A 19,306-nucleotide genomic window follows, 5' to 3' on the forward strand; every position below is an offset into this window, starting at 1 on the left:
GAGGGGACTCAAGGGCATGCGTGTACGGCAGCAAGGGTCCCAGCTGGAAGCCTGGTCCCTGAGCGCGTGGAAGGGCCGGGGCATATCCCCCAACAGCGAGCCGAGGTGGACCACTTAGGCATGCATGGGCCAGGACTTTTGATTATGAAAAATGATACCATCACTAATCCATTACTGCTTATTTATTATTATTTTTATTTAATTTTTTTAATAATTTTTTTATTTTACTTAATAATTAAAAAAGTAGATAGTAATAAAATTATATATTTTTTTAATTTTTTCTTAATAATTAAAAATATTAAAAAAATCTTTAAAAGAAAATAAAAAAATAAAAAAATTAAAATATACATAGGTAATAACCCTATCACTAACTTTTGATTATTATTTGCTCATTATTTCGAATTTATATATAGGGTTGACGACTGATGTTGTATAAATATTATTAATTTCATGATCGAACTTCTTATAAATTCAGATCTTAAAAACCTGAATATTGGAAACTGTTATAAAACCAATAGATGACAAAATGGTAAAAGTTAAAATAAAAAATAAATTACATAATATAAAATTAATGTAGTTCGGTAACATGATTATGTCAATAGAGTTATAGAGAAATTTAATATGTTGAGGAATGATAAAATGCACTTTAGGGTGGAAATACATTATTTCATACATTTATACTGTTCATTAAGTATATATTTATAGGGTTGTACAGCATAAATTCTAATTTTGTAATTTTTGAGTTATTTGTTTGAGCGAGCTATCAAATAAGCCTTAAGCGAACTTTCTTACTAAACTTCGCTCGAACTACCTGTCGTGCGAACTTTAAGCGAACTCTCTACTTAGCGATTATTGAGTCACATACAATATTGCCAAAAATCTTCCCTAGGAGTAGCCTGCGCTCCATGGCCCAAATATATTTAAAACTACACCAAAAAATAAAGAACTCATGTGACAAAGTTTTAGTGGGTCGAATCATCAAATCAGATTGTCATAACAACAAATCAGACTCCACAAACCCAACAAAAACTGGAATTGTAAACGCCAAAAAGGCCTAAACCATAGGTGGCGTGTCTCCTAGATTTCTCGGCCTTTCTCAAATTTTGCTAGAACATTCAATCATTTTATGGACTTTTTAATCTTATATATTTGGAATAACGATGCATTTTAAAGATTATGTCATTCACATAACAATCAAGTTGGTTTAGGACAAAATAATTTTATTAATAATGTCCCATTTCATCTATTTCCTTAGATAATGAAAACACTTATCCAAGTATTTATATATATATATGGAAAAATATAGTTGCAAGCATAATTGCGCACTAATCTATACACCAATGTGATTTGATTGTTCAAAAAGTAGATTTTATTGAAAACAGTATTAATTTAAATTTTAAGTATAAATAAATCAGTATTGATACACAGATTAGTGCGCGATTGTACTTATATGTAGCAAAACTATATATATGTGTGTGTGTGTGTCCAATCAGAAAGCAATTGGTGGATAAGGCTACATTTGGACACTGAAATAATCTCATATGATATGTGATTAATTAATAGTAAAAAAGTAATAAATAGTAGTAAACAGTTTGTGAATAGTAATGAAGTAATCTCACTTACCAAACACAACTTAGGAGTACCGCACAGATCAAGAAACAATCCTATTAGAGCGAAACGACAAAAATTAAGATTGCAAGCATATATTTTGGACCCAAGCATCAATTAATTAGTTGGAAATGATGCATGCAAAAGTTCCGAATGAAGGGTGCTAATTCTCACTCCTACACATTTTTTGAATACAATGGAGGAAAGCTAGAGAAAGTTGGTTCTTTTTTCTTTTCTCATACCTAGACGTTTTTTTAATGCAATGAATAAAGGAAAAGGCAAGAGAAAGTGGGATTTTTTCCTTAAACATCAAGTGGAGGACAAATTAAGTCTAAAAGAAAGCAAAAAGAATGCCACCATTTTGATCAATTAGTGGCCTACAGACTACAAAGTTGACTGCATGATAAGCCACTACCGGGCCGGGACTGCATGCTATATATATATATATATATATATGCGTGTGTGTGTGTGTACCATTACTACTACCGTCGACTGTCGATCACCAAGCTTTGCAACTCGATCGGTCCTCTGGTTTTCCATTTACATCTCTTAAATATCACAGATTCTCTAATGGCTCAGGTATATATTGTCGACCAAAGTCTTTAGATCGATCTCCTTCCGAACATCATATATAATCTTTTTGATTTATGATCTTTTAGTACTGAACGTTTGAATGTCTTCGATCTCCTTCCTTATAAAGTTGTGAAAGATTTTGCAGAAGGTGGTTTTGAAAATCATGACTATGGATGAAGAGAAGACAAAACAGAAAGCTATAGAGGCTGTAGCCGATGTTTACGGTAGCTAGCTAGCATCTTGCTAGTCAAAGGAAATCTATATGTGCAACATTAATTAGTTTTTTTGCTTCGGGCGATCGAAAGTTTCAGATCATAAATACTAATGCTTTCTATATATATATCATATTAATTATTGTACGTCTCCTATTTAATTCCCATAAAATTTAATTATTTTATCACTGATGATCAGTTCGTAACTAAACGTCAAAATTCTCGATCCATCATGTTTAAATTAAGAAATTAATTATGTGAGCATGATCATTGAATTTTCCAACTATGTAGATGATCAATATATATATATATATATATTATTGATACGTACAAATCTCTAATATTAGTGATGAAAGTCTAATGAGTGTATACAATATTATTTATGTCCGTAATGAATTAAGGATCAATATATATTATTAATATTATTTTTGCTGAGTTGCATGCTAATTATATAATTATTTTGTGCAACTGGGTGTCTGCATGTTCTTCATGCAGGAGTTGATTCAATTGCAGCTGATCTAAAGGAGCAGAAGCTGACCGTCATAGGAGAAATTGACACACTTGCGATAGCGAAAAAGCTGAAGAAGATAGGAAAAATAGACATTGTATCTGTTGGCCCTGCCAAAGAAGATCAGAAGAAAGCTGCAGAGATTAATACAGAAGATCAAAAGAATGACGGAAATAAATAATTACAAGAAACTAATTAAATATTATTAGAGTACTAGTAATTAACTTGTTCAGCAATAATTATTATTTATATTGATATTATGGAAAATGCTTGTATGCCCCTACCATTTGCCTGGCTTCTTAGAGTGACCGCCGGTCATAATTTTTTTTTTTATTTAGTGATTTTAAGTGTATTAGTATTTTTTTTTTATTTTTTAAAAATGTTTAAATATATTAAAAAAATGTGAAATGAAAAAAGAAAAAAAAATACAAAGGGCGGCACGCCTTGTGGTAAACTGTTATAACTTCTAGAAAAGTCACATTGAGATAAGGCTTGACACTGCCCTTGGGAGGCAAGGACGGCACCTTGGCTAGCCCATAAGCATGCCTTGGCTCGTGGGGTGACACGCACGGGTCGCCCAGCATGCATGCATGCCTTGGCCTGCGCAGTGGCACACACGGAGCGCCCAGCATGTGGGCTAACTTGGCTAGTGAGAGCTTGATTGCGCGCGCAGCCTGGCGCCGCACGCCCATGCAAGTCTCAATGCGCAGGCCCATGCACATCATGGTGGGCCGCGTGGCCCTTACATGCACCCATGCACCCCAAGGTCTTGCACGACACTTCCAGTCCACCCAGCCACACTTCAGTAAGGCTAGTGGCATGCCCCCAGGCATGTCATCCAGTGCACGGCTCTAGCCTGTACCTTGCAGAGCAGGTCAGTGGCATGCCCACCAAGCATGCCACCCAGTGCATGGCTCCAGCCCATACCTTGCAGACTCAGCGCCTAGGCCACCAACCTAGACCATGCCGTGCACCACCATGGCTTACCATCAGTAAGTCATGCTGCACCACCTGACCATGGATCAACCCAAAGATCGCCGTGCACCCACTTAGCCCACCATGGGCCATACATGCCATGGCTAGCCTTGGTCCATGACCACTATTATGTTATTTATTTTATTTAGTTATTTATTTTCAAGTGACCTATTGGAAGTTTCCAATTTGTTTTGCTTATAAATAGGACATCTTTCATTTGCTTTAAGATCTTTTGGCAAACTCTTAAAGGGAAGACTATTGTTTGAGAGATCACAAACCGGTGCCTTACACTTGGACTTTTTGGGTGCAATTCGTGAATCCCAAAGAGTGAATCACACTTTGCAATTCGTAAATAAATGTGATTCATTCATCTTGTTATTTGCAACTTGGTGCAATCCGTGAATCCAAGTTAAGTTCTTCAATATATGAGATTTATTCAATTCTTGTGCAATTCGTGAATCAAGTATTGAATTAGTATTATTTATGTTTTTGTTCATTCAAGTTCATAAGTTTGTTCTTTTGTTTTTGAGTGTTCTTCATTGTTCTTGAGTGTTCTTCATAATTTTTTGCTCTTCCAATCTATCCAATCCAGAAAATCTTCCAACATTTGTCAATCATCTTCAATTCCTTAAATCTCTCATCTATTAAATCTCTCAGGTCCACTTTGACTTATCAAACTAGTCCCACCAAATTCTCAAGGATTGCTACCACTTAGAAATCCTCCCAAAATCCTATCCTCCATCCACTCAAATCACTCAATCCCTCGAACCACCCTATCCTTAAAATCACTCAATTTCTAAAATTCCTCAAGTAAAGCAAAACCCTAAACCTCCATCCTAGTCGTCCATCATACATCTTCCAAACCCTAAATCTCATCTTTCAAGTGGCGTCAACCCTAACCCACTCTAGTGCTGTGCGCCCATCACCATTGAACCCACCACAATCCCTTGCCCATTTTCATCACTCCATACACTCATTTTTGCCCAAACACCTAACCAGACTATACCCAAGTGATCATCTTGACCACCATTGATTGAGATCCAAGCAAGAGACGAACAAGAATCCGGTCATCACAAGACCACCATTGGCATGAAAGACTTATTGTCTAGGGACTTGACTGGGGTCCCTAACATAAACGTTGGGCGGCATAGTAGTATCGTCCTAATATTATTGCAGTCATGTATTTTCTAGTACTAGTACTCATGTACGTACTTAATTAGTTATCAACTTTTTTTTCTCCCTCTTATTGCACTCATGATCTAAATTATAGTGAGGATAAAACATAACATTTATAGCTAATTAATTAATCATCACACGCTTGGTTTGTCGACCAATTAACATGATATTGATCAAATGAAGAGAAAATAAAGGCCGATATATGGAATCCAAAATTCGACTAAAATGAATTATTATCTCTGCATCATTTATGTAAGTGATTGTTTTTTTTTTTTTTACCTACTATCAATTATGGTTACAAGAGTACTTGGAGTATGTTAAGATATAAAATAATTAATAAAATCTACTTTATTTTATTAGCTTAAATTTTTTAGATAAGTGATAATTTCACATGATATCAAAGAGAAATTTATCCACGTCTATCTTTCGATCCTCAAATGGCTTCCTCTTCCTCATCCACCTCTACACTCACCAACCATGTTTCTCCCTTCTTTATCAAATCCGTACATCACAATCAAACTTACAAGGGATAACTAAATATTACATGTGTTAATGGACCATCCATTAAGGGAGAGTTTGGCTACACGTGATGAGAAATATTAAGATATAAAATAAATAATAAAATCTACTTCTTTCTATTAGTTTAAACTTTTGAAATAAATAGTGATTTCACAGAATAAATTAGATATATGGAAGGTTCAAATCATGTATCCAAAAGAATTTGGAGACGATTTTTTAAGAAAGGAGTTAATTTGGGGACGATTATAATGCCAAATGATCCCCATTATCTTTAATGAGCTTCTAATTATAATATTCGTACTATTTTTTACACGTGACGAGGAAGCTGATCATTATATATATATAGAAACTAGCTAGTTTAATGATGTCATGAATACTTGGCGGTGACGTCAAGCTAGTTTCTATATACATTAATTAATTAATTATATATATATATAATAACGTACGTTTTGCAATTAGGAATTATATATATATATATATATTGAATTTTCGTGACGGCCAACTGTAAAAGATGTAGATGGTGGTGACAAACTTAGAAACCATTTGTCATGCACAAAGAAAGATCAGATTCGATCTTCAGGTAATTGAAACCCTTTTGTACTATAAATATATAATTAATTTGATAGCTAGCTAGTCCGGGTGATGTAAATTGCTTTATTCTTTTGCCAAATGTAACATTGGCCATGTCCTGCACTGCATGCTTTACGGATTAAAGTTGGTAGGAGTCCTAGCTAGTGATCTCGTGACTTTGATTCTAGATTGTTTAATTAATTATTAAGAAAGTTTCGTGGGAAAAAGAAGGTGAATTTTGTCTCTTGCTTTGAGATGATGGATGAATATAAAAATTATTCATGTTCTCATCAGTAGTGGTACTACCACTGTTATATATGCATCCATGGTCATATATAGGGAAAATTAACATTGAAAACTATATATTATTATAAAAATTTTATCTACTTTATGTATTCTTTTACATATTATATTGATATAATTGATTGTATATTAAAAAAAATCCATCTAATCATATTAATTAAATGCATAAAAATGATTATATATAACAATATTACTCATAATATTATATGGTCAGCCTTAACCATTGCTTAATTAATAATATTTTGAAGGAGTATATATAAAAGTAATGGTAGAAAATTTGGTCACGTTACTTAATATAAGAAAAAGAAATTCTTTATAAATGATTTCATCAGATTAATTAAATTATAACACTGATTAGTCTTTAATTTAAAATATAGATCAATAGTTCATATGTGATTAGGAAACGCATTACTTCGATCGAATGCGCGTAACTTGTCCATTAATATGATTTCCACGTAATATCAGTTGTATCGAATCAACTTAAATATTTTTTTGGCACCACATGATCATGATCATGATCATGCAACTCCTATTATTGTCAATACATTAGCTGGCTAGCTTCCATCTAAAAGGGGTTAGCATCACATTCTCAGAGGTACCTCCAATTAAGTCAGCCCAATACGCTGGACATGTATATAGTTGGTTATTTAATTTAATCCCTTTCTCGGCGCACCGTGTTATTTTCGGCGATAAAAAATCGTTGCAAAGTGTTATATTTGCTACGATTTTCTCTATCATCAGAGAGAAAATGCGGCTATAGTAAAAATTGCCAAATATTAGTATGGCTCTGAAAATAAATTTAGCTGCAATTGCTACATTTTTATTATTATTATTATTATTTGCAGTGATGGTTGGTACAAAATAAAGTCGATCCAGTTGATAAACTGTTAGCTTGCTGCTGGTGCATATATGTCGTCCTATCCAACATTGCATTAAGTGAAAAAAAAATAAAAATAAAGTGAAATAGGCCGAATCATGATCATGAATATTAAGACTATTCATCCGGACCAGATTTCTTTTTCAACCCCGATCACATCCGGATTGGAACCCGCATTACAAAACTCGAACCAATCCTGTCAGGGTCTAGTTATAAAACCTGAGTTTCAGATTTAAAACCCAGTACTTGGGTTATATATATATAAACCCTAGCTCTCGTGATCTCCTCTCTCATCTCCTTACGAAATGCGAATCTCTCGTCTATGATCTCGTCTCCTAAGTCTCCTGGCAAAATGTGAATTTGCAATCTCCTTAGTGATCGAAACCTTGGCTCTCCATGTCTCTTTCTCTCGTCCAAAGTCCAAATTGAAACCCTAGCTCTTTCTCTCGCCCACGTCTCCTCAGTGGGTAAGTTGCTACTCTTTTCTTTTTAAGAAAGAGAGAATCTTTTTGAGGTACTTAGATGTTTTCAAAGCATATCGTTAAGCTCTAGACCCTCAAACCAAGGGTTTGTTTTGATGCCGAGAGATTTGTTAGTATTTGGAAGAAAAGGTTTTGTTTTCATTTCTTTGTGTTTTATGCCCAGATCTAGGGTTCGTTCATTTTTTGTTTTCATTGCTGATCCCATTGGGGTAGGAGCTTTCTTTATTTGTTGTTTCCATTATGTTCTGTTTTAGATCATGTCCTTATATTTTTCATGTATTTATCTCATTTACCTAAACTTTTTAGATACTGATTTAGTCGTGGGTGTATTCATGAATGGTGCATAAGATATTTGTTTTTATTCATTTACCAAAACGACTTAATCTCCCTGCTCTAAACAACCCATTTCAACTTTACAAGCTGATGATTCGGAATGTAAAACCATTAAACAACCTTTACAGAATTTTACTTGTAAAAACAACCTTTAACTTCAATTGCCTCCTTACCTATCAAAAAAACTTGTAAAAAAAATCATGATTTGTAGTCTGTTTTATACGAGCCTATTTATATGGAAAGTTCATTCATTTTCATTTTTGTTTTGTTTTGTTTTGTTTTGTTTATGATACTTATATGTAAATTCAAGGGTTCACCAATTTTTGTCCAAGAAAAAGGAAAAAAAAAAAAAAAAAAAACTTGAAATCTGCTTTAATATTAGCTCCAAGATTGTATTTTCTTATTTAGTTCCACCTTTGCCTAAGTAGTTTATATAGGTCGGTTTTGCTCATGGTTTTTTTGGTTTGTTTGGTTTTTTAGCAGAAATATGATGCTGAAAAGTTAAAAGTTTGAATTCTTTGTTAAAAAAAGGAAACAGAGTTTGAACTCTTGCTTGAATTCAAACAATATATACATATATATATATATATATATATATATCTATAATTGATAAAGTGAAACCATCACATTGGCTTTCCATGAATTGGGTTGTAAAATAGTTGGTTCATCCCTCTTGAGCAGGAGGTTAAAAGATTTCCCAGAGACTCCAATTTGGACGAGGAAGGCATCGAAATGAGACCCTACAGGTGGATACATGAGCCTGGGGTATTTTTTGCATTATCCAATAGCTGTGAGTAACAAAGGGAACAAAGGGTATTTTTTGCAGTTCTCAGATGATACGAAGTTTGGTTGCTAGGTGAACCGATTGCAATATCTTCCCATCTCATTTAAGGCTAATTTCTGCTTTGAAGTTTGCTTATGGGTCACTTTATCAATTACATACATGATGTATATATATATATATATATATTTTTAGCATAGATATTATGAATTTTTTGTAGATTGGAGATTTGAGAATTTCATGGCTGCAACAAATCCAAATGAAGAGGGCTCAAAACTTGAAGATTTCTTAGGTTGTTACACCAGCTCTCCACATGATGAAACCAAAGTCTACTGCCAAACCCGAGAGAACCATGACCAAAACAATGTCTCCAAAATCAAAATGATTCATATATTGTAATTTTTTATTTTATAATGTAATATATACATACAAAATAATGCAGTGAATTGCATTGTGTGTTGCATACATTTTTACATGATGAATATTGTATATATTTTCTTTTGCATGCATTTAGTTAAAATGGTAATTAGTTTCTAACTTCAGTTATTTTTTACATAAAGCTTTCCATTTTGATATATTATTATTATTATGGACAATGTTCAATGCATTAGTATTATGTTTTTTAACATGATTTTTTGAAATATAGGCTTTTAAAATAAAAAAAAATAAAAAGTTTTTCAAGATTAATTTTTATTTTTTGACAAAAAATTAATAATATATAGGCTTTTCTTAAAAAAAAAAAAAAAAACTTGGTTTCAGTGCAGAACCCAGATTCTAGGTTTTAAAGAACCTGAATTCATCTGAATTTCAACCCGAGTCATAAGCCGGATATACCTAGGTACCTGATCCAGAACTCATATGAAGAGTCCTAATGAATATTATTATTACGGCATGTTATAACTAACATAATAAAGTTGATCAAATTAAAATATTTTAGATTTCTTATTGAAATTATACCCTTATAAGAATTTTAACAATAATTTTAATCATATATATATTATATATTATATAATATATGCAGTATGATTTTTTTTTTATCAATTCAACAATAACTTCAGCAAGTGATTACAAATATATATATATTTATATATATTGGTCAAATAGCTTGATTATTATAAATGTATTGGGTAGTTCTAATTATAATTTCTTTCTTGATTTTATCATAATTAGTTACATCGGACTAATGTGACAAAGTTTAAATCATTTTATAGGTCAATTATTAGCTTACTCAAATAAAATTAAAGATAATATGATAAAAATCAAGATAAATAACGATATTATTCTAGAAAACAAGACAAATAATTAAAGACGGACCAGCGTCGATCACATCATGTGTATTCCAAGCCCAATCATCAATACATTGGAGTCGTCGCTATTGTGTTAGCAAGTGCCAAAGCCCGTTAATTTTACCAATGATTCTAACCGTGCATACAATTATATGATCAAATCTGGGTTGGGTTTTTCCTCGACACAGTCCGGAATTCGGATAATCAAATTTCCGTTTTAGGTTCTAGCCTGATCAAATTAAGGCCAGAACTCGCATTACAAAACTCAGATCAATTTAATCTGGATTGAGTTATGAAACAAAGGATCCGGGTTTAAGGTACCCAGATTATATATCTATATATTACTAAGCAGCAATAAGAGTGGTATAACTCTTTCTGCTCATTTTGCCCCCACCATTTTGTATTTATTTTCTCTGTCCGTCTCTTTTCTAACAATTTTAACCCTACTTTATATTTATTTTCCTTTTATGCCACTATTGCCATTCATATTAGGGATTTAATTGTGTATTTACGATTTTGCCCTTGCTTTTTAGCTACGGTCTTTCCCGAATTTGTGTGGTGTGTTCTTATCAGATTTCAAATTTTATCTTCCACCACTTGCTGCGCTTAGTATAATAGTGATTTCACTTTTAGAGGAAGGTAGGTGTTAGTATTCTTTCTCATTAGGAGGAGAGAGTGTGGTTGTATTCCTCCTCCTTGGAAGGATGGAGCGTGTGTATACCTCTCTTCTTCGGAAGGAATGTTGTTTTAGCTCTGGTTTGACAGAGCGTTTTCTCTTTTGACTGCTGTCAAGAGAGAAGGTGTAGAAGTTTAGACAATGTCCGTCATAAAGAAATTTGTTGACAGGGAAGCTCCTGAGCAGTTACGTTAATTGACTTATAGTCTAGTTCTTTTGTATTGATAAGTTACAGTTATAACTTTGTTTATAAACGAATACATGAAGCATATTTCCATAAAAAAAAAAAAAAATAGTGATTTCACTTTCTTCATTTACTACTGTTTCCTATTTGGTAAAATCGACTCCTCCCGTTGTTTTAACTTTTCCAAATCTATTTCTTCGCTTGTGGGTTTTAGGTTCTACATCTGGGCTCTCAACTTTAACAGGTATTTTTTTTAATCTTGATTCTTCTGGATTGAACATTTCTTACTGTTTATTCAGTTATTTATTTGTATGCCAATATAGTTAATTGTTACAAATAAATTTAGAAAAAAAAAAAACACAAAAGGAAAGAACAACAAAAAAAAGTTACATGAGTATTTGAATTTAGAAAACTAAATTTAGTTGAGAAAGAGATGACTAATTAAATCTGATCAGGTTTTCCAATATTTCTGGTTGTAGTGCTGTTACTGACTCCTCTATCTTCCATTTTCTATTTGCTTTGCCACATATGTAAACGGTCCATAGTAGCTGATATTTGAATGAGAAAAATACCAGTACTAATTTATTCCAATATTTGAAGAAATTTTCAATGATGAATAAAAGTTTACACAAAAATCCCAGACAGAATAAAACAATCATACCGAGTAAAATAAAGCAGAAGAGCAGATCATGTACATATGACTAAAAAACAATAGAATTTAATATATGTACAAAACTGATAACAATAAATAAGATCTTAACATTTCATTTGTCTACACAGCATAAAATAATAATAGTAAAAAGGACAAACGATGAAGCAAACGAAATATATGAAGCCAATATATAACGCAAGAAAAAAAAAAAAAATTCTACATAACTGAGTCGTAGAACCTTAGATTTGTAAGATTTAAAAAAAAAAATTGTGCGAGAAAACAAAATAAACACAAATACATTAAACAAATAACAGATAGAGCATTTTCATCCAGATCCCCATAAAATTTTCTATAATTTAATTTAAAATCACATTCCTTCAAATTTATTTCTAAATTTTATTCATCTTCTAAAAACCTTCTGTATCTTATTCCCCATCCCTATCTCTACTCTGCTAAAAAATATTTCTTTATTATTTTTTTATTATTTTTTTTCTCACTTCCATTTACAATATTAACTACTAACTCTTTTATCTTATTATATTCTTTTCAAATATCACTTTTTACTAAATATTTATACGATGTTGACTATTCAATACAGTATTATTTTTCAAACCGAAATTCTTATTATAAAAATAGTAATTTTTTTTAATATATACATTTTCTAACGTGATGGCCAATTTTTTTATTATTTAGCACTCTTTATCAGTTTCTCTAATGGTAATACCTAGCCATGTATTGATGATTAAATTATTTGTTATTTCTGTAATGGTAATATTTTTTGTCATTTCTCTAGCAGTAACATTTTTTGTCTTCTCTCAAACGGTAATATTTTTTGTCCTATATGTAACGGTAATTTTTTTTTCTATAAATGCACATATTGCTAACATTCATATTCTCACAAACTTAAATCTCATTTGATCTATAGAACCAAAATTCAATAGTCTCTCCTGATCTTCCATTCCTTTCATCAAATGGTTTGTACATTCTTTCACAAATTCCTCACATATGTATCATCTGAAGATGATAGCGATGTTGTTCTTAAGGACGAGGCCGATGGACAGTCATCGAGGCATCATGGCAATCACCAACGTTGTAAGTTTATTCGACGTAATCATATTCAAGGGCATGAGTGCCTATTTTGCGATTATTTCGCAGAAAATTCAGTATATCCCTCGAATCTATTTCAAATGAGATTTCGGATGAGCCGTCTCCTATTTCTCCGTATTTTAAATGAGATAGAATCTTACGAGCTATTTTTCATCCAGAGAAGAGATGATGACGGAAGACTCAATTTATCTTCTATGCAAAAGATAACCGCAACACTTAGAATGCTGGCGTATCTCTTTCCTGTTATTAGAATGAGTTGTACCTCTTCCATGCGAGAGAAATCAAGCTGAAGCCTGTTATTAATCCAATTCAGTATCTCATTCCTCCCAACAAAGTACTCGCTATCCATCATTCCAATATTTGTGGCCATTGAAAATGCTCACAACAAAATTTATACACACAATAATGGAGGCGGAGACAAAGACGGACAGATGGAGATGGAGATGGAAAAATGAAAAATTGAGTGTATATTATGAAGGAGGGAGGATTAAGGGGAGTAATAAAGGCATAATCTTTAGAGGATGAATTGATTCGTGAGGGATTGCAGAGAAAGAAACCAAAAGGGCTTAGGTTCGAACAAATAACTTTCATCCTTAGAATTTTTGGTGATTAAATCTTGTTGTGTATTTCCTCTTATAACAGTTTAAATCTGTTTTAAATTTCACTAAAAGAGAACATTATTTGAAAAATTATACAAGGGAAGATATGATTTTGAAGCCGAAATGCCCGAATAGAACCAAGAAACACTCACAGAAGATGCTGACAAAAACACAAGAACCAGAAAATATCAACAGCAACGTCAAAATCAACACAGGAACCACCCTGAGAGAAAAAAAAAATTCAAAAACATGTAAGAATGGGATACCAAACATCCATATGCACAGAGAGAGAGAGAGAGAGAGAGAGAGAGAGAGAGAGAGAGAGAGAGAGAGAGAGAGAGAGAAATATGCAAGATGATTACCTTCGATTTAGGCGAGGAGAGGTGCAGGTGCTGTGTTGCGAGAAAGGGGAGGAAGAAGAAGACACGGGACGAAGGGTACAATCGTTGAAGCCAAGGAGGGATGGGATGTATAATGGATCCCGTTTATGGGGATTTACTGTAGCATCCCTAAATTTCATCCGCAATTTAGGGATTCAGATGGAGTGTTGTTTTTACATAAAACCCTAAAAATTTTCTCAAAATATAGAGATATGGGAGTGATGCTGTGCTGGATGAGAGTGCTCTTAGTGAATGTTGTTTGTTTCTTGAGAACAAAATGAGAAAAAAGAGAGTGCAAACGGAGAGGCAAGAGGTGAGAGATGGAGAAGAAGAAAGGTGAGAGACATAGGTCTCAGTGCATGGAAAGGGAAAACACAAGAAGAGGAGAGAGAGAGAGAGAGAGAGAGAGAGAGAGAGAGAGAGAGAGAGGTTTGAGACTCTGAGGTGTAAGGACGGCTTTATACTATTGAGTGTAGGGTTAGGGTTTTTTTTAAGTAAAAATGACCACCATTTTGCGTTTGGGATGGGATGGGTTGGGCGTCTCTATGTTGAAAATGGCGCCATTTTGATCTTTTGGGTTTGTGGGTGGGCTGGGTCTCCTGGTTGGTTTCGGGCCTAGATTAATTAGGTTGGGTTGTTTCTTTTCTCTTTGGTTTCAAGTGAGAAAAAAATACATTGTTAAATGTTTGTGGGCCTACCTATTAGCACATAGTTTATTTAAACTTTTCCACTTAGTATATAAATGGTAAATAGGGTTGTATTAAAAATTTAAAATGTAAAAAAAAAAAAAAAATTATATTATTGTAAAATTTTATTTGTATTGGATTGGGCTGGGCTGAGCCTTTTGTGGAAAATTGGGAAATGAGGCTTTGGGCTTTTTTTTTTTTTTTTGGCTTGACATGTGAGAAATAAATAGTCTTATAAATAATTTTTAAACTTAACTATTAGCGTATAGTTTGTTATTTTTTTAAAAGTTAATATGATAATTTCTCATAAATTTGTAATAAGAAAATAAAATCCTACTTTTTTTTCACTGTTTTATTTCTTTTAATTTGTATTATAATAATTATAGCAAGGTTAGTAACAATGTTTGAAAACTGTTACAATTTATAATTAGGGCTTGGGTATAAAATTGGATAGTGAGGAATTGGACTTTATCCCTAACTTTTTTGCTACAAGTTTAATTCTTTCATTTGTTGTTGTACTACATAGATGGTAAGGATGGGATTTATAGTAGCCGGCTTGATTAGGGTTTTTTTTTTTTTAAATAAAACGGCTCCATTTTGTGGTAGAGAATAGGGTGTTTTGGCCTTTATAGTACTAAGAAGGTGTCGTTATGGTGTTTTGGGCCGGTGAGTGGGCTGGGCTTTGTTACTAAATTAGGGCGTAGCATTGGGCCACGTAGCATTCAATCTTCACGGCGCCAAATGAGATAATACCAAATTTATTTATTTAATCTTTTATTGTTGTTAATATATTAATATAGTCTTATTTAAGAAATATAACTATACAATATTCTTGTTTATTTTTTCTAATCTATTTTTTTTTATAGATTTACAATTTTTGTTCTTATTTTACTGTTATTCAATCCGGTTGTTGTCAATTTCGTCTATTTCCACTGTTCTTTTACTTGTCCTCTACTTTTTGGTACGTTCTCTTCTATCTCATCTAAGAAAATGTTATTCAATTTTTTTATATTTATATAAATGCACCTGTAGCCAAAATAAATTGTTGGCATTATATGTTTTTTTTATGAATATTTCCTTTCCTCATGGTATTTATTCCTTTTAATAGATTTATTCTATTCTAAGATGTACTATCTCATTTGGTTTGTTTGATATAATTTGTATGAGATTTTTTGGAATTAATTGCTTTCTTATTTTGCTTTAGCTATAAATGCTTGTAATATTTGTTATGTATCATGTCTCCCTATATATACATATCTACTTACATCTTTGGTATGTTCTAAAATGTTTTTCAGATTACATTTTGAAATCAATGCATAATGTATAACCTTCTATAACTTTATGCCGACTGGTAAGACCACATCATTAAATACATTTAAACATCGACATGAAATCTTTTCATTTTTATTTCACTGTTTCTATAAATAAACCTTGAAGAGTGTGAAAAATATTCTATAAGAAGAAATTTATATGCCACTCAATCAGAGGAGAAAAAAGAAGAGATCGGCCGGAGAGAGAGAGAGAGAGAGAGAGAGAGAGAGAGAGAGAGAGAGAGAGAGAGAGAGAGAGAGAGAGAGAGAGAGAGAGAGAGAGAGAGAGAGAGAGATGTTGAGTTGAAAAAACCTTCAAATAATAAAATTCAGATGCAAACACAGTCTCAACATGTTCTCAATTCTCGTTCAAATGAGAATAAAATCATTTTTATAAGGGAAATTGGATTGTTTTCGAATATCAATTCTTCTGATAATGGTACTTCCTGTTAATATTAACATTCTTATTAATTCTCCATCCTGTATTTGTATATTTATTCATATATGTTTATAATGTAGGCTTATCTTTGTCATCAAGACCAACGAGTGTTCTCACTAATGAGCCTGCTCTTCATTCGCTGTTGCGTTGTGTACATGGTAAACATCTTATTTTAAAAAACTGATTCCATTTCTTATTTAAATGCAATATAAATTTTATATTGGCTTTTTTTTTTATATGCTACCATATATATCTAACATTTAATTTCTCTTGTTTTAAAGTTTTACTTTAATTATTAATTCAAATCCTCAAGGCAACACAAAACAATGTATTACTATAAGAAACAATTGGAAACAATTTCAATAAGCCAAGCACATCAGCTTCAACTAATTCATATGATAACTGTTTCAAAACTTTTCTTCAAAACTTTCAAACATTGTAATACATAAGTACAAAGTATTTATGTGTAGTTGTAGATATGTTTATGGAAATTTCTATGTTATAGTTATGGATATTTTGCAGATAATATATGTGATTTTTTTATGATCAGGAATAAAGTCTTAAAATATAGATGAATTTCTACCTGTTTACAGTTAAATTTGAGAATGTTGGAGTTATGAGATGTAGAAAAAATATCAACTAGGCACATGTGCATAGCCCGCGCTCTCTCTCTCTCTCTCTCTCTAGCCCAAAGTCCAAACCGAAACCCTAGCTCTCTCTCTCTTGCCCAAATTGTATCTTCTGCTCTCTCTTTTGCCCAAACGGAAACCCTAGCCTTTAGAGTTTCTGCCGCTATCCTCTCTCTCTCTCTCTCTCTCTCTCTCTCTCTCTCTCTCTCTCTCTCTCTCTATATATATATATATATATATCCAAAGCCATAGCCTTCGAGTTTCTGAGGTAGTTTCTCTCTTGTTGGAGTTTCTAACACTATATCAAAAGGCTTGAGCCATGAAGACTTGGCAAGTGAATAGTGGGTAAGCTGTTGCTCTTTCCTTTTTTGGAAAAAGAAAATCTTTTTGAGGTACTTAGATGTTTTCAAAGCAGATCGGTATTTTCTCAATAACTTTTTTCAGTTTTCACTCTGTGTGCTTTTATCGTGTATTGATAAGAATCGGCACTCTATGGTTTCATTAAACTCTAGGTCCTCAAACAAAGGGTTTTGTTTTGATGCTGGGAGATTTGTTAGTATTTGGAAGAAATGGTGTTATTTTCATTTCTATGTGTTGTATGCCCAGATCTAGGGTTCCTTCATTTTTTGTTTTGATCATTGAAATCTTTTGAGTCTTTCCTTTCTGAGAGTGTTTTGTTATTTGTGGGTATTTTTAAAAGAAAGTTTCTATTATTTGTGTTATGGAAACTTAAAAAGAAAAATGCTATCTTTCGGTAGTTGTAGTTGGAGGCATCAACAAATCAGGAGCTGAATCAGTTTCAACTTCCCTCAAAGATTCTCAATAGTTTCACGTTGAGTTGCTGGTATTTCTCTACTCCTTCATTTTTTGTTTTCTGTAATGAAGCATTCAAGTTCTAAAGTTTGTTATTTTTTTCCCAACTATTGTCCATATTGAAATTGCAATTAAAGCTTGGGACTCAAACTCTGATCTTGTACCAGAATTGGTAGAGATCTTTTCACTTCTTTATAAAAGGATGTTGCCACTATTTGTTTGTCATTGTTGTTTTATCAAAAGAATTATAAAAAGATAATGGCTGTGAAAGGTGAAAGTATTCTAACTGGTTTTGGACTAACTTCACGGTTGCTACATACAAGTTTTGTCTTTTATTTTTTACTTTTTAATGTTGCTCTATCCCAAAGTTAATTGAACTATAAAAGAGCAGATGCGCCTTATTTTGGGTGGCCCCTATTTTTTCAAGTGTAGCTCCTATCCCTTCTTTGTTGTTAAACATCAGCACCAATCTGTTCCTTTTAGTGTTGGGTTATTGAAGGGATGGATACCAAGGAATTGTTACATTTTATAATTACAATTTACATCAGGGCGCTCAATGGGCCTTTTATTTGTAAAACAAAATATGCATGATGAGTACGCTAGCTCCACATGCCTTTTCTTTTTCTTTTTGATAGTTTAACGTGTTAGGATGAGCTCAAATTGGTCTGGTTTGTCTCAATTCTCTCAACAATTAAGACTGATGATGGTGAAAATGATTGGTGAAATGCAATAGTCAAGCCTTGGTCATTTTTCACTAACCATGCATGATCTTAAAATTTGATACTGTGGTCAGTGACCTGGGAAGAACATATGATCAAAGAATTATTTTGAAGTTGCATCAAACTCACCGACTGTTTGTTTGTCATTGCTACTTTATTGGAGCCATATATATTAGGGTGAACCAGTTTGCATAATTTATTGTGGTATGGGATGCTAATTTCTTTGTTGATTATATTGGACCAGGGATGAGAAGACTTCTAAAGAGTAATGCCAATTTTTGTAGTCGTTTGGGGTAGACGTGGTGCCATGAATGTTTGTAGCATAGACATTCATGTTTGTTATTATGTATTGGAGTTTGATTAAAACAATCTATTGTATTTTGTAATGTAATATATAAATACCAAACAATGTAATATATAGTGGATTGCATCATGTATGTTGCATGCATTTTAGATGATGAATATTAAATTTTATTTATTTATTTATTTTACATGCATTTAGTTAAAAAGTTAATTAGTTGTTTATAACTTTAGTTATTTTTGACAAATTTAGTTTTCCATTTTGACACGTCTTTATTATTAAGGAATATTCAATGCATTAGTAATATGGTTTTCAACCTCACTTGAAAATTTTAATAAAATATAGGCTTTTATATATATATATATATATATATAAAACTATGCTTTCCAACATTTTTTTTCTTGAAAAAATTGTAATAAATAGGGTTTTAGATTAAAAAATTATATTTTTCAACGTTTTTTTTTTTTTAAATTAACAACATAAATGCTTTTGTTAAAAAAAGGGATACAATCCAGAATCCAAAGTTCTAGTTTTCTAAAACCTAAGTTATTCGGATTCTAGCCTTGGTCATGGTCCTGATCAACCTGATTTAAGTTTTAGCCCAGATG

General features: G+C 32.4%; 1 protein-coding gene across 1 annotated transcript; it reads left to right on the forward strand.

The window, feature by feature from the left end:
• Positions 1-2,089: 2,089 nt before the first annotated feature.
• Positions 2,090-3,247, forward strand: LOC122281427 (heavy metal-associated isoprenylated plant protein 39-like). Its single transcript, XM_043092893.1, has 3 exons — positions 2,090-2,187; positions 2,327-2,405; positions 2,889-3,247. Exons 1-3 carry the CDS (start codon positions 2,179-2,181, stop codon positions 3,080-3,082), a joined length of 282 nt encoding a protein of 93 aa, XP_042948827.1. The 5' UTR covers positions 2,090-2,178; the 3' UTR covers positions 3,083-3,247.
• The last annotated feature ends 16,059 nt before the right edge of the window (positions 3,248-19,306 follow it).

This window comes from Carya illinoinensis, chromosome 11, assembly GCF_018687715.1.
Source record: "Carya illinoinensis cultivar Pawnee chromosome 11, C.illinoinensisPawnee_v1, whole genome shotgun sequence".
In the NCBI taxonomy this organism is placed as follows: domain Eukaryota; kingdom Viridiplantae; phylum Streptophyta; class Magnoliopsida; order Fagales; family Juglandaceae; genus Carya; species Carya illinoinensis.

Coding starts and splice junctions, on each gene's coding strand:
- LOC122281427 (XM_043092893.1), top strand. Junction 2,406..2,888: donor GGCTGTAGCCGATGTTTACG/GTAGCTAGCTAG, acceptor TTCTTCATGCAG/GAGTTGATTCAATTGCAGCT.